The 15,131-nt window shown below is 33.5% G+C and overlaps 1 protein-coding gene across 5 annotated transcripts in view; it reads right to left on the bottom strand.

Moving 5' to 3' along the window:
- LRBA (LPS responsive beige-like anchor protein) overlaps window positions 1-15,131 on the bottom strand; it is an 834,672-nt gene that overhangs the window by 288,596 nt on the left and 530,945 nt on the right. For all 5 annotated transcript variants that reach the window (XM_035022918.1, XM_035022919.1, XM_035022917.1 and 2 more), the window contains 3 exons: window positions 11,935-12,059; window positions 4,010-4,156; window positions 1,364-1,500 (listed from right to left, as the gene is read on the bottom strand). In XM_035022918.1, coding sequence (XP_034878809.1) covers window positions 1,364-1,500; window positions 4,010-4,156; window positions 11,935-12,059 — 409 coding nt within the window. The remainder of the gene's footprint in view (window positions 1-1,363; window positions 1,501-4,009; window positions 4,157-11,934; window positions 12,060-15,131) is intronic.

Genomic DNA, 15,131 nt, shown 5'->3' with positions numbered 1-15,131 from the left:
GGAGTAAATAACTTTAAAGAGCCTCACTGCAAAGACTGGCAGAGATCCTAATCTTGAGAACAATTAGACACCTTTAAATTACATCCCATTTTAGATTCTATGCTACATATGTCCAAAAGCATAACAGAATATTCTGAATTAAATTTCAGCCTCTCAAACATACAAAGTACCATAAATTAGAGTTTAAGTAATTTTGGTTACCTTTATTTCCTAAAGAAACTAAAATACAATTTCAGATAGTAGAGCCATGTAACAAAGTAGGAAATTTTTCTAGTTGATGTAATTTCACAATTAAAGTTTTCTCTACATTGAATTGGCTGAATTATCAAGCTCAAAACAGTTGCTTCCAACATAGCCTTCCTTTTATACAGTCTATCAAATCTTATCTTTATAAAGGCAGCAATTCTGAAACAAAATGCTAGAAACACATGTAAGACAAGAGACGATTTGTTTGCAAAGTTTTAAATAAAATTATAACATTTTTATCAATGATTACTTTGAAATACTTCTAAATCACTAAAATTTAATAATTCACATGATTACAGTACCAAAGAACTTCCTATCAATAAACTCAAAATATGTGTGTTCACACAAGCTATCAGACTCTAAGATAAATAATTCCATTTTTTAAGCCACTTCTCTTCTACAGGTTGCTTATTTTGCTCCTTTTAAAAGAGACTGTTTCCTATCAGAACAAATTCACTTTCATGAAATAAACCTAGCTTTGGCTTTATGGCTGTGCCACAAATGTTTCTTAGTAAAATAAAGTTGCCAAGGTCTGAAAAGTAATCAGAAATACATTTTAAAGGGGAAATTACATTTTCATTTAAGAATAGGAAATTATGCAGTGCCTTGTAAAATCGACTGTAGGTAATGGGAAACAGAGGTATCTCACACACACAAGACATGCTTGCGTGCACAACAGAATAGTAAGTCATGAGGACAAAGCAAGGAGAGTGATATATTGGTATTATATCCAGAAAATATAAAGGCTAAACAAAATAATTCCACTCTCAACCTCACTGAATTTTGTAGCTTAATTCACCCTGGACCTTTTGTGGCAAAATATATTTATGGACGATATTCCCTGTGGTTTTCCCCCAACCCCAGAATGAGCTAATGATAAACGCAATTAAGTGGAAATTGTTTTTGAATCTAAATGAACTTCAATAATCTAACTAGCTGGTAAGGGAATCATAAGCTAAAGAAGATAGTTGCCTTGCATGTAGGCAGAAGCAATTCAGCAAGAAATTCAAACTAAGTCTGTCAGATTTTACCAATGCCAATCCTACCCAACAGCAGCCCACCGTCCCATCGTAAGAAAAAAATGTTTAAAAGTGAAACCCACTCCTCATCTTCTCACCTTGGGGTCGATTTTCTTGAAGTTAGAGTCCTCTTCATCCACCTCAAAATAGAGTTCGGAGGAGGTGACAGAAAGAGTGCCCTTTACTACAACAGAGGGGGCCACAAGCTGAGCCGGTGTGCTCAGGCTAACAGGACCTGCCAAAAGCAAAAGACAAGCCACACATGTTGGACTGACATTTTTCAAAAAAATCTAATAGATTCAAGTGGAAATTTTATTTTTAAATTCTCTCTAGTACCAAATTGTCTGCCAAATTGTCTACACTTACAAATTCTGTCTACCCCAAATCTTCCTCTGAAAATGCAGTTACTAGGATTCTCATACTAAGAAATTTATAGTAGGTGGTTAATGATAATAAACTAGGATGCAATTATTTTACAGGGAGTCTGCAAAGCTTTGGTCTAATCTCCTGGTAAGAAGGTGGCTCTGCCTAAATAAGTCCTTCCACATTCCATTTAGAAAACAAGCCTCAGGCTATCCAACAACATGGAACAACAACCAGAAGCAAGGAAGACTCAATAGGTTTCTAAGGCCAGAGGTTAGCTTAGTTTGGCTGAAACACGATTACAACAAAGATCACTAGCTTATTAGTGAAGTGAGAAACGTTATACCATATTCTCTGATAAAGATTTTGTGCCAGGTTGACACAAAACCTCTTCATAACAACTTTACCCCATGAAAGACTGGTAAAAAATACTCCTTTTCTAAGCCTGCCTTTCCACTGTTAAATATTGTTCAATGCTTCCAAATCTAATATTAGTGTAGTTCAGGGACTCTGGGAGTAAACAGCTGGAGGGTGGGTTTCCAAGTGAATGAATTTTTATTGGAATAATCAAATCTCCACAGGGCTTATCAAAAAGACAAATCAGCCTGCTACTGAAAACAATAGATTCACTACAGATAGAAGAGCATAAAGTATATTAGAGCTAAACCTAAAATAAAGGACTAAAAGTAATAATTATATTACATACATATATATACTTAGGTAGAGAGAGAAAGTAAGAATTTGAAATCCCATCAATTCCTCACTGTACAAATCCTATAGGTGAAGAAAACAGCAACAGAAAATTGGCACTTATAGTTCTGAATTAATATAGTGCCTATAAACATGGTACACCTATTCAGGTAATCAATGGGTGAGTAAGTGTTTCAAAATTCAGATGAATCGACATTTCCATCAATTGTTAGAAGGTGCTGGTCCTTAATCTCACATCAATCTTAATGTGTGCCAGTAGGACAATAGAAGGGATGCTCTGCGGAGATCAGAGCAGGTTTTGCCCTCTATTCCCAATGTACAAATACATTGTGTTTGCAGATGGGCAGCAGATAGCTGCAGAACAGCCATGATTTCCCAAAGCTCATCTCTATAAATGGATGAAATAAGCAGCTATGTGTTCTTTTGCTGTCTCCTTTGCCCTCTGTACATTAGCATGTAATCCTGAGAAGAAATAACATTTTTTCAATCACTCTCAGACATTCAATTACAGGGTAAGCAGACAGCTGCAGGAGCTAGGGCAGCCTAGGTCCTACAGAAGACCCCTGACAATTTCCACTTCATTTCTAACCCACACCACTTTATTAGTGTGGATTACTTCTTAATCCTATTGCCATTGTCAAGATTATATAATTAAACTCCCCTTTCACCTCTATTACTGTATGAATGTATTACTAGTAGCAAGAACAGAAGCAAAATAAAGGAGGAGGAAATGGGTAAATAGATGTGAAGGAAAAGGCTAGAGAATACCAGTGTCCACCTACTCTCTACGCCCAGTCCAAATCCCTTAACAGTGTGCTCTAATTAATTTTATTTTTACTTTCTAGAGAGGTTTATGGGTCATCAGAGAAGATACCATCATCTATTTTTGCTTTTCATTCTAATTCACTGCATGGTAGCACAGGTTGCAGACATATCACTAAATGAAAAATTCCTGATGCCTTTTCTCTTAAATTAAAATTATCAAAAAAGAAGACTGTACAATTTTCACCTACGGAAATTGTGGAATCTTTCAGACTTTCCTCCTGGAGAGAGAGAGCCACAGGCATTAAAGAAAAAAAGCCATTTAATGAATGACTAAATTTTCAGGCTAAACAAGAGAACTTTTCCCATAAGGGAAGTAAAACTGAAAATCTGCAGAGTGCAATCAAAATTCCTCCATCAGGTAAAATATGTGGATCCTGTGAAAAGCCATAGCATTCTTGGAATGGATTTTTTGAGAGAGTTAAATGTATATGCAGCATGTTCACTAAGACCTGTATATCAAAGCAAATAGCTCATCTGCCTCCAAGCTTTATTTACAAAACAATCGGCAAGATTTTACTTATAGCTCTCATTTTATAGAGATTAGGTAACTCCCATGGGTGAAGGAATTTTGTTGTTGCTGCTTTAAAACTTTTTTCTTTTACAGTGAAAATTATTCATAAATGAAAAAGATAAGAAGGGTAAAGAAACTGAAAAGAATGGAAAAATAAAGGGGAAACCGCATTGAAGATTAGGAGGAAAATGTTTGGAAGAACAAAAACAATCTTTATTTAAAGTAATTGTGGGTGTAAACTTGGTAGTCCTAGTGGTCACCGATGAAAAAGTAAGTAATTAGATGGTTATTGGCCTGGAGCTAGCTGAAATATCCACACAACCACTGAATTTACCAGCGAGATTCTCTAAATCTTTCTCATCCACGGATGACAGAGTATCGTCGTCGCCTTCCAGGAGGATCTCGTTTTCTGAGTTCTGATTTCCTAAAGCCTGACTCTTGATGGACTGTTTTCCTTTAGTGAGGATATCTTCATCTGCAGCTGAAATGAAAAGGAAACAAAGCTGTCCATCAGCTCTGGGAAAGAGTACTTTGGCAGAGGGGCAGAGAAGTGAGGTAAGGATAGGTGGCCAAAGATGGTCAATCATTTTTACATAGAGTCATCCACAGTGGGAAAGTGATTGGGATGGCACACATGTTCATTTTGACAAACGTGATTCTCCAAGCCTAGTCTAATGTTACCTTGAACAAGCACCCTAATCCCATTAAATCTGACCCTTGCACCACTCACCAAAACATTTATTTACTTACAGTTAGGGCAAGAGAGGGTTCAAAGGCAGCACGTTTTTGGGAAATTAGCAGAAAAAATCAGAATCCAGTTTTGGAAACAATACTTACTTGATACTGAAAAATAAGAAAGGCTGATCATCCCTGCAAATAATGATTATACTCACAAAACATTATGAAATGGTCAGGGAGTGGTTGTGGAGGAGAATCCAGAATAAGAAGGGTCAGAGCTAAGAGAGATTCACAGCCAATGAGGATGTAAACCCAATCCTGAAGCCAAAGCTGACATCAAGAAAGCTATAGCAGCTCTCAGAAGCTGCATTCTCTTCTTTACTCCAATCCTCCCTCTTGCCTTCATATTGCCCTTGCCCACATCTCACCCACCCGGACCCCCACTCCAGCCTTTATACAAATATCCAAGAGGAGTAAGACACTGTGGAAACTAAGTGGAGGCTCAAACGCTACCTCCTCCATGTGTTTAAACTAAAAGGCTAAGACACCCCGGGGGCAAACATAACAGAAAGCCCAGGAGGAGAGGCATCTGGGCAGAGTCTTACAGGGCCTGAACTGGAGCAGCCTGTGGAGAGCCGCAGCACCAGACTCTCAGACCCTGTGACAAGGCAGCCAAAAAGGAGAGAAAAGAGGAAGAGGGTACGCCAAACCTAGGGAATGATGCTCTGTGGAGCACCTACAGCCAACAATTGAACCAGAAAGAGAAACAGAGGTGCAGTTGAAAGAAGAAAACACTGAAACTCAAAATTCTGACTTCAAAACCCCATATCCCTCCCCAGGGTAACTCCCACTGCTTTGAGCAGCTTTCTCCTTCAGGAATACATAAAAGCAGATACTAAATTTTGGGTTGTGATTTTTAAAAATTCCCAGTGTCATGTAAGGGAAAGTTTAGAATCTTTGCTTCACTACTGATATTCCCGGGTTGCCAGCTAGGGAAATCCAGGAGGCAAAGCACCTGATCCACCCAGGCAGTGGCTATTGAAATGGAAATCAGATGAGATGGCTAGCTAGGCTTTTTGCTTCACTGCAATTTTTGCCCAGGCATTAAGGCCCCAAACCCAGAAAGGATAATGTCTGCAAGTAATATGACTAATATTTATCTATATAGTTTTTTTCTAAATAGTTAAACTACATTGTATGTTACCGAACGTTTTGACAAATCAAAGCTTCTTTGATTTTAATAGGTATGGTTATGGATAATAGTAAAGGTAAAAGTTTATTTTTATCTTATTTATTGTGAGTTCACAATGTATACCATTTATGTACAACACTAATGGCACTACTTTAAAAGAAAATAGTGGCTTTATATTAAATAAGAATGTCATGGAAAGAAGCTCTCTATATTTAGCTTTGAATATCCTCTATGGGTAAATCAAATTTTATTTTCCTTCATACCCACAAATAACAAGCATAGTATGCTGCACACATACGAAGGTCTCAATAAATATTTTGAAAAAATTTAAAGTACCTAATTAAAATGCCTAATTTTTAGGAAAATAAAATTTTTAGGAAAATAAAAATCCTAATTTTTAGGAAAATAGCATTAAGGTATTATATCATTGTTTACCTTACTCTGAAATCATAAACACTGACCTGAGACCAAGCAGGATCTTCCCCAATTTACTATCAGTGTTACTAAAAATATATTGGTCACTGAGATATACAAGAGAAACCACCAACTTCTATACTTTCTTATAAAGCAAATCATAATAAATTAACAATTGCTAATCAGATTTTAGTACAAAATCAATGTACAGTTGTACAGTTCCTTCTTCAAAGTAGAAATAATAATAATGCTAATATTAAATAACATGTGCCGGGGAGTGTTCAAAACACTTTACTTATTTAACTCATTTAATTCTCTTAAGCCCTCTGCTAATTTCTCCTTTCCAGATGGGTAAACAGGCTCAGAGAGGTTACATAACTTGCCCAAGGCAACACAGCTAGTGAGAAGTAGAGTCAGGATTGAAATCCAAGTATTATGGTACCAGTATCTTAACCACTACACAAATATCAGTATCTATATCTATATCTATCTATCTATCTATATGTATATATAAAATTTATGGATTAGTTTAATAATTCTTCTGTTTCTCATGCTGCATTTAAAAGGTTAAGTCAAAATTATAATATACAAGTTAAGATACAAAAATATTCATTTCCAAACCTAAATTTGATAAGCATATGACAAACATATCAGAAACAACCAAATTCAATACCTTGCTCGTTACTATCTCTGATTATTACCATACATGTCCTGAAGTACACTACACTAAGCTTGGGGGGTGGCGGGCAGGGGAGGAAAGAAAGGAAAAAAACCCTGTAATCTGCAAACATTTACAAAAAATGAGAGTAGCCAAGTAGCAACATGCAGTGGTTTAACATAGCTCAATAAATTCATTCATTCATTTTAAATGACCACAAAATATAATTTGTTATCCCATCCAACTGTAACTTAAAAAATTTTAATATGTTCTCATCATGCCGACACATATTAAAACACAATTAACTTTTGAATTAAATAAAATTTTATGAAAAAAATTTGAAGTACTATAAGTCTAATGTATGCATACAAACACCCACTTTAATTTATTTATTTACTTGTTTTTACAAGCTCTGATTCTGGAATTGTTCAACCTCAACTGAAAAACCTCTTGTCATGGAAAATATGCAGCTTACTGATATTTAGAATGGTTTTCCTGTAATTAACTCCCCCTTGAGGATTTTAAGTTAGCAGCAGTAAAATTACCAACAGTACTCTAACACACACCACATGCGCTGGTGTTCAATTCTCAGTGGTCTAATAGCTCTCTGCTAAAGAACTTTTTTTTTTTGTTGTTTCAAAATTAGAACAAAACTATCCCAAGCATAAAATAAAAGATAATTATCATGTTTATATGTGCTGGGGAAAGTATATTTTTAACTTCTGTTTGCCTTCTACTCAATCAATCATTAAAACAAGTATCAACTGTTTTGATATTTTTTGTGAGTATATTCTACACTAGCATAAAAGTTTAATTGGATGAAGTCAGAACACACTTCTGGTTCCATTTCAAAGCTGACTCAGATCTTTGCTGTAATAAAATTATTACCAAACATGATAACTATTTAAAATTTTCATATCCCTATTAACAGGTTGCCTTCATATAGTCTTATATTTTATTCTGGTTTAATATTTACCCTAACTTGATAACTAAACTGCAATTGTTACATAAAACCAGAGAAATCTGTCAAAAATGCTTTCTCTGAAACATGACTTTTGATTCACTGAAGCTAAGAGCAATGAGAGGGCTCAGAGAAAAACTGGTCCTCAAGATGTAAAGTTCAAGTTCTTTAGAGCTAGCTCTAGGCATGAGTTGATTTACCTGTGCAACACAAGCTAGCTAAATAAAATTAAAACAGAAAAAGAACACAGAAAACGGTTCCACCTATGACATAAAACTCCCTTTTAAAAGTCCACTGTACGAGTGAAATGGAATCAACAATAGTCCATATTGCAGTAAAAGAAGTTTATACATTGAGAATTAACCACTTTAAAAAAATTACTACTGGAATAACAAAATGACCTCAAATGTAAATAAAATGAGTATGGGTATCCACTTAATGTGATGTGAAATGCCTATAACCATAACTGCTTATTCTGAACAAGATACTTAAAGAATATCTTATACACAACTACTGTCCCAAACTGTATAGTTTATGCAATTTCCAAAGGGTTACAAGGCAATTTACTCTAGAAATATTGGTGAAACTACAAAAGATGATTAGGAGATTAAGAAAACAAGCCAAGTTCATCTCCTAATGAGTTTTATAGAACCTAATATATGTTGATCCTAAAAAGGAAGCCACAGTATCTGGCATTATTGAAGTTATGAAAGAATGGCATGATTTAGGATCTTTATATGATCTGTCATCCCAAGAAAACCAGATGAGTTACTTGTATCATTCCATACAATTACAAGATACTTCTTAAACTATGTTAAATTCTTCTCATATATTTCCATTAGCATGCACATTCTCTACAAAATGAAAATATCTTGAATTCAATAGGATTCTACTGCTGAATTGTTTTATTATTTGAATTAAAACCAATCTTTCCACCATTTAAAACATTTTTTACGTGGCTTTAATTTAAATGTAAAGTTCCCATTAGATTTAACAATGAATTTTAGAAGACAGTATAACACTACAATAAGAAAATCTGATTAGTCATCAGTTAACCTAGGCTTTAGTCCTGTATGTACCAAGAATTATGTGGCTTTTTGTTTCCTCAGTTTCCTTATTTATAAAGAATAAAGTTAGAATAGACTTTAGCTTTTGGTTCTTTCCAAATCTAAAATGCTCTGATAATAAATAACTGACAAACTGGGCCCTGTGCATTAGGAGAATGTTACAAATCATTACAACTAATTTCTAATAAATTTTAAACCATAAAATGCAAGAAAATGCCCTCAAGAATCAAATACCCACCTCTGCTTGCTGCTAATTTCCATAAAGAATATTTGATAATAAGAGGAAGTATTAATTTTAATTTAAAAATATGACTCAGTTTCTGCAAAGTTAAAGAAATCTCCCATTACAAAATGACTTTTATAAATAACCACTTTGGAGGGTCTCTCTTTGAAAAATTACCTAAGGCCCTTTTCCCCAAGCAAGTTAATGTGAACTTGGGAAGGGCAATTAAATTGTCAGAATTAAAAAATTTGTTTTTAACTAGAAGGTAGCCAGAAGTAGAGTCATGGGGCTAGTATTGATCGCCAGAACAGAGAACATCACTCTTCAGGTATTTACTCTGCCACCTTTACACCAGAGGCTTTCCTTCAAATCAAATCAATCTATTAAAAAGATGGCTCTTACTACTAAAACACATAACTAATCTCCAACGGCATTTCTATTTAGATGTTTCCCTTTGATAACAATAATATAGTTCATGATGTTTTAAGATTCTGCATTAAACAATGTGAGTCCTTAGTTAAATCCATTATAAATAAAAGTGAGAAGTCCTAAAACAGTATAAAACTGACACAATACCCTTAGTAATATCTATTTTAAATATTCAAATTCAACCCTGAAGCATAGCATTTATCCATGCTAAATTCTGTAATTTCAATTGCTTCTTGATTACATTCACTGCTTTATTTTGCTAACTTGATTTTTAATGTTTATTTTCATTAGCTTCCTTATTGTTATTAAGTTAAGGCTAAAGAACAAGAATTTCATAATTAACACAAAATTAAAATTGAACATCAACTGTAAGATACTTTAATAAAACACTAAAGAATTAAGTTCTTGGCTAATAAATGAACTTAGCATTAATCAGGCTGACAGGAAACACTACCATTGTACAATCTATATGCTGAGTTTTAAAACTGTCTAATATTCATTATTTAAAATAAAAAATATATACAAAGTATATATATGTATCTTTTATCAAAAAATGTTATATTAAATATGACATATCTCCTTAATTGGCAGACCACTGAAGCATCTCCTACACACATTTGTTTTTAAAAAAATACATTTCAGATTTAAATTTGTTTTTAATCTTTCAGAGTATTTTAAATATTAATCATTTTAAGATTCATATAGAATATTGCCAAATAAGATGGAATTACATTAAATGCTTTATTTTACTTCTCTCAATTTAACAAATTAATATTATATTAACCTTTCAATTACTATTTAGAGTAATTTGAGTGAAATCTGCTTCCATACAGGATTAAAAAAGTCTTAAATGACAGTAAGCATTGCTAATAAATATTTTTTAGCCAGCTTTTTAGCATTAAAAAAGTTGACATAATATTATTTTAAAAGATAAAGTTCAATAACACTAAAATCCAAATTTATTCATTATGAAAAATTCTGCTATTCCCCCAAATAGCTACATGTACTATTTTTGATAAAGATGGATTTTAATAAGCTCTGTATTAGATCCATACCATAAATTTTAAATTCAGTTACTATTTCTTTCAAAATTAAGGATTAACAGATTGCCTATGTATAATTTTAAAAAACAAGTACCCTCTCCAGGTATAAAAGGAAAAATTTTCATAAAAACATATTTATTGTCACTGATAGACTTCAGGCTTCACAACTCAATGTTAAATGACAGTTAAGAAGACAAAGATATTTATTAAATTTTAAGTGTACATGGTAACGTCTGTTTGAAAAGTATAAAACTGCAAAATTAAGCTGATTTTTTTCATTGTAAGAGTCACTAGCCAAAAGAAAAAAAAAAGGAAAGAAAAGGAAAAAATAAATATAACTCTGAAATCTATAGCACCACATAAAAAGCACATGAACCCTAAAAGCGAAAGTGGCCTAATTAATTCTACATCTTATTTCTCTTTCCCCACCTTCTGTAGTTGAAGATGTAGGGCCCTCAGACTATTATTGCTTTTAGATCACTTTGTTATTGACTATTCTCTGTATGATCATTTATTTTAAAGGACTGATGTCACATTTGGTGTTATATCTGATGACATATTGTGGACATTTTCCTCCAGAAATGGCTCTTTAAGGCTGAGTGCAAGAGGTTAAGCTGCCTGACTGAGGCCAAACCTAAAATCACAGACTTTTAATCTAAATTCTTAATATCCTTATTGAATGTAATTTACATTTATTTTGTATACTCCATACTATCATTTAACCATAAACTGCTGCACGTTAAACCAATACCTTGAAAAAAGGGAATTAAAACTCTTTATCTTATTAAAAAATAACCAATTTATATTTTATAAAATCAAAATTAATTTAATGTAGAGAGGAGCTTTCCCCTCCTTAATCAATGTATCTTAATTGGCTTTCACAAGTTATAAAATATTAAGTGAAATGCTATGATCAAAGAGAGTATATTATTAAATCCAAATTTTCTCCAATTTGCTCATCAGGCTTCTGTCTAATCTGAATCATAGTGATATGCATTATATCAAAAAAGGGAAAAATGTTTTGTTAAGCTCTGATAACAAAATGATGCAAAACAGCAACATATGAAAATAATGTCTATCTTCTTTCTCCAGGAGCCATCTATCACAACCATCTACAAATCAAGGCTCAGAAAGTATCTAGGCACTTGGACATTTATTACCATCTCTCCCACTTCATAATATCATGCTAAAATTCCATAGTTGAGGGAAAACCATATACACACAACAGAACCTAGAAACCTATTTGGTTTGTAAATGCTGTCTTTCTGATATTCATGGATTTAAGGCAGGCGTCCCGATTAACTTACTCAAAGCTGAATGTGTCACTTAAAAGGAGAAATATTTTATCCTCCTACTCTGAAACAAAGGGTCTATGTTAAGTTTTGCATGTGTAACATAATAAGTAAATACACTTGACACCATAATTTAATAGAACGCTACACTAACTATAAAATATTTAACTTCTCTTTCTGGGGTGAGTACCTATGAAATGTGGTATGGACCATTTTACAGTGCCTTATAATAATGAAGTTACGCTCTTCATTACCGAGTACTGTACCTACTGCTACTGGCAAGGAGTGGTTTATACACTGACCATGTTCCACGGCTGTTTTTAGTGTCGCTTCAGGATGTGTCGATCCTAGAGGGTTACGCACAAATCGTCGCCGGCGCCGCAAGTCATCTTCCCAGTAGTCAAGGCGCCAGAACTCACGAGGACGACTACAATGAAACAGAGAAGCCACATATGTTAGCAATTATCAAACAGCGTGGTAGCACTGAATTTCTGCATAAAGCTCTCCTTGTTTGCTCTGCCTTTTTTTTTCCCTCCCCTTCCTCTTAATTCTCCCTCCACCTCACACCCCCTTTTCTGCAATCTTTAACTTAGGTATGTCCTTGAAAATAACAATATCACCTTCCAGTCTAAGGAACTCCTTTTCCTTTTTCTTGGAAGGTGAAATGAGCACTAAATACATCATTTTAAAATGAATTGCTGACAGTGTGATCAGTTTCCCCACACTCTAGTGGCATGTGCTCTGATTTCAGCCTCATTTCAGCCTCAGCAGGGCACCTTTCTCTGTGGCTGCATTTATAAACCAGAATAGGGAAAAGGCTATTATAAATATGGTATAGCATTACCTATATTAATCAAAGTCTGTCCCCCTTCATTTTTCTTCCTAATTTGTGCCTTTTTGCACAAGGTCAGTAAATCATACCATGAATTCTTGGTCCAGAAAGTGTTAACTTTAATGAATATCTCAGTTACATGGTTATGTATGTGATAATAAAATATTACTCTGTTTAGATGTGCAGGAATTTAATTAAAATAATCTCTTAAAATATTCATTACATTTAGCCCCTGAGGCTTAGAACAACACAAGAAAATGCATTTCTTTTCCATTTACTGTTTTTAAATAAACCATTCCTATAGAGTGAAATAGCAATCTATTTTCAAGCAAATCAGATTGGATTTCTGTTTTATGTAGTCTGTTTTTATATTTAATTAAAAACTACATGCTATATGATGTGCAATAATTGCTATATCAAAAGCATACTTTCGGAAATGTATTTTTTAAAGGGTTCGACTATATTTTCTCCAATTACGTAGATCTTTTATATGGCAATATATAAATGTCAACTTTCTCTCCTATTAACTAATCATAATCTAGCATGCTGGAAAATATTTTACAAGGAAAACACTAATATGAAGTTCTTTTAGTTACAGTAAAAAAAAACCCTGCAGAATACATTTATTCACTAAAGATACACAGCATGAAAACTTGTAAGCTTAATTAAATGAAAAAATTCATAATCAAAACTTCTGTGAGGAATAACTAATACAAAATAAAATCACACTTGTATTTCATGAGCTAATAAAATTGTACCTGTCAGCTTTGACATATTAGTCTTGACCAACTGACAGTCCCAAAATACCCATTTAAAAGTTACTCTTATTTTGATGTGTTAGAGATGCTACCTTTAAAATTTCAAAATAATTTATAAATAAGTACTTTATTGATTAAAAATTATCTCAGATTAATAAAAGCATAGACAACTAACAGTACATTATTAAAAGAAGATATTTTTTAAAAAATAATAGAAATCCAATGGTCTTTTCTGAGAAAGCTGGGGACACAATGAGAACATCAAAAATTTCCTTTGTTGATTCTGATCATGCATAAAGAGGAGGAGATATAATGTAACCAAAATGGAATACAAAAAAAGTGTAAGAATTGCAGTCCTCAAAAACAAAAATTAAAAAGCTCTTTTATTCTTCTTTCTTATTTTGCTGTGTACATTTTAAGTGAAAACTATTACAATACCATTTAAAATAAGTAAGAAGCTCCTATAGAGTACACATAGAAGCAAAAAGACAACAGTTGTTTGAACTCAATTAATAAAATAAAATTCTCCTTTAGGTGAAAGGCAAAAAGACGGTACACAGATGGCTACGTGTATGGCTTTGATAGTCATGGAGCTTGGATAGGCACTTCATCATTCTGCCTACCTACACTTATCTGTTAAAATTATTATCAAATATCAGCCAGGATGCAGTCGTGAATCACAGGCTGCTCCTTGTCTTCAGGGGAATGATACAATGAGGGTCTATTCATCAGTGCGGCAATTGGCACAAGTAATTAGTTCCCTAGACTGAGATCTCCTACAAAGCCTATTTCAGTCAGCACCACAAACATATGACGATGTAAAGCTAATGAAAGCTGCTAAAATTTGTTAACCTTTTCTGCCATCAATCCTTCTAATATTCTATGCTTCAGTCTTATGCAAAGGTGGTAAATTATTAATTTGTCATTCATCCATCCTTCTGAATTTTGAGTCAAATTAAATGATGTCATTTTTCTTGATAACAATTAAAATTATAAGAGATGTTAAGCTGCTATTATAAAATTATTACTAAATTAGGTAACAATACATTCTAGTATAATGCATGAGGGTGAAGTCAAATCCAACAGCTATTAAAGCATATGAGCAATATTTTTCGTCATAGCATAGAAAAAACAGAAGAATTATAAAATCATTCACAAATTAACAAGTAACCCAAAGATAATATGTATAAGGGTAATAGCCAACATTAGGAGGAAATAGAACTATGATATTTATTTTTGTGCTCTTTGATACTAACAAAAAATAATCACAATAGTAGCCTTTAGCTAAAACAAAAGCACCAATATAACAGGAACTGAGAATTTGCTCATACAATAGAAAAATTTTTAATATAAGTTTCATCTTCAAATATAAATGTAGTACCAAAAATTTAAAAAAATACTTAGATACATTCCAAAAAAAATAAAGAACTTTTACCTCAGCATAATGTTTACAATATCCTGAAGCTATATCTCAGACTATCTTTCTCAATACAAGTAGTTTAACTCCTGTTAACAATTTATTTTATTTTTTTTTTAAAGATTTTATTTTTATTTATTTGACAGAGACACAGCTAGAGAGGGAACACAAGCAGGGGGAGTGGGAGAGGGAGAAGCAGGCTTCCCGCGGAGCAGGGAGCCCGATGTGGGACTCGATCCCAGGACCCTGGGATCATGATCTGAGATGAAGGCAGACGCTTAACGACTGAGCCACCCAGGCGCCCCTGTTAACAACAATTTAAAATAATCTGAAGACAAAGCAAAAATCACTTATTTCAGAGCACAGATCTAGATAGAGAGCCCAAATCTTGCCATACGTTTTCTCGAGAGTCTCTCCATTATAAAGCACTGCTCTCCGGGTGATACAGGATACAAACCCTCAAGGAACTTACTCAAAATGGAATAGCTATTA

The sequence above is a fragment of the Mirounga leonina genome, unplaced genomic scaffold (assembly GCF_011800145.1).
Source record: "Mirounga leonina isolate KUSES-001 unplaced genomic scaffold, KU_Mleo_1.0 Mir_176, whole genome shotgun sequence".
Lineage (NCBI taxonomy): Eukaryota > Metazoa > Chordata > Mammalia > Carnivora > Phocidae > Mirounga > Mirounga leonina.
Note: the sequence above shows the minus strand (reverse complement) of the source record. Positions and strands in the feature narration are given on the sequence as shown.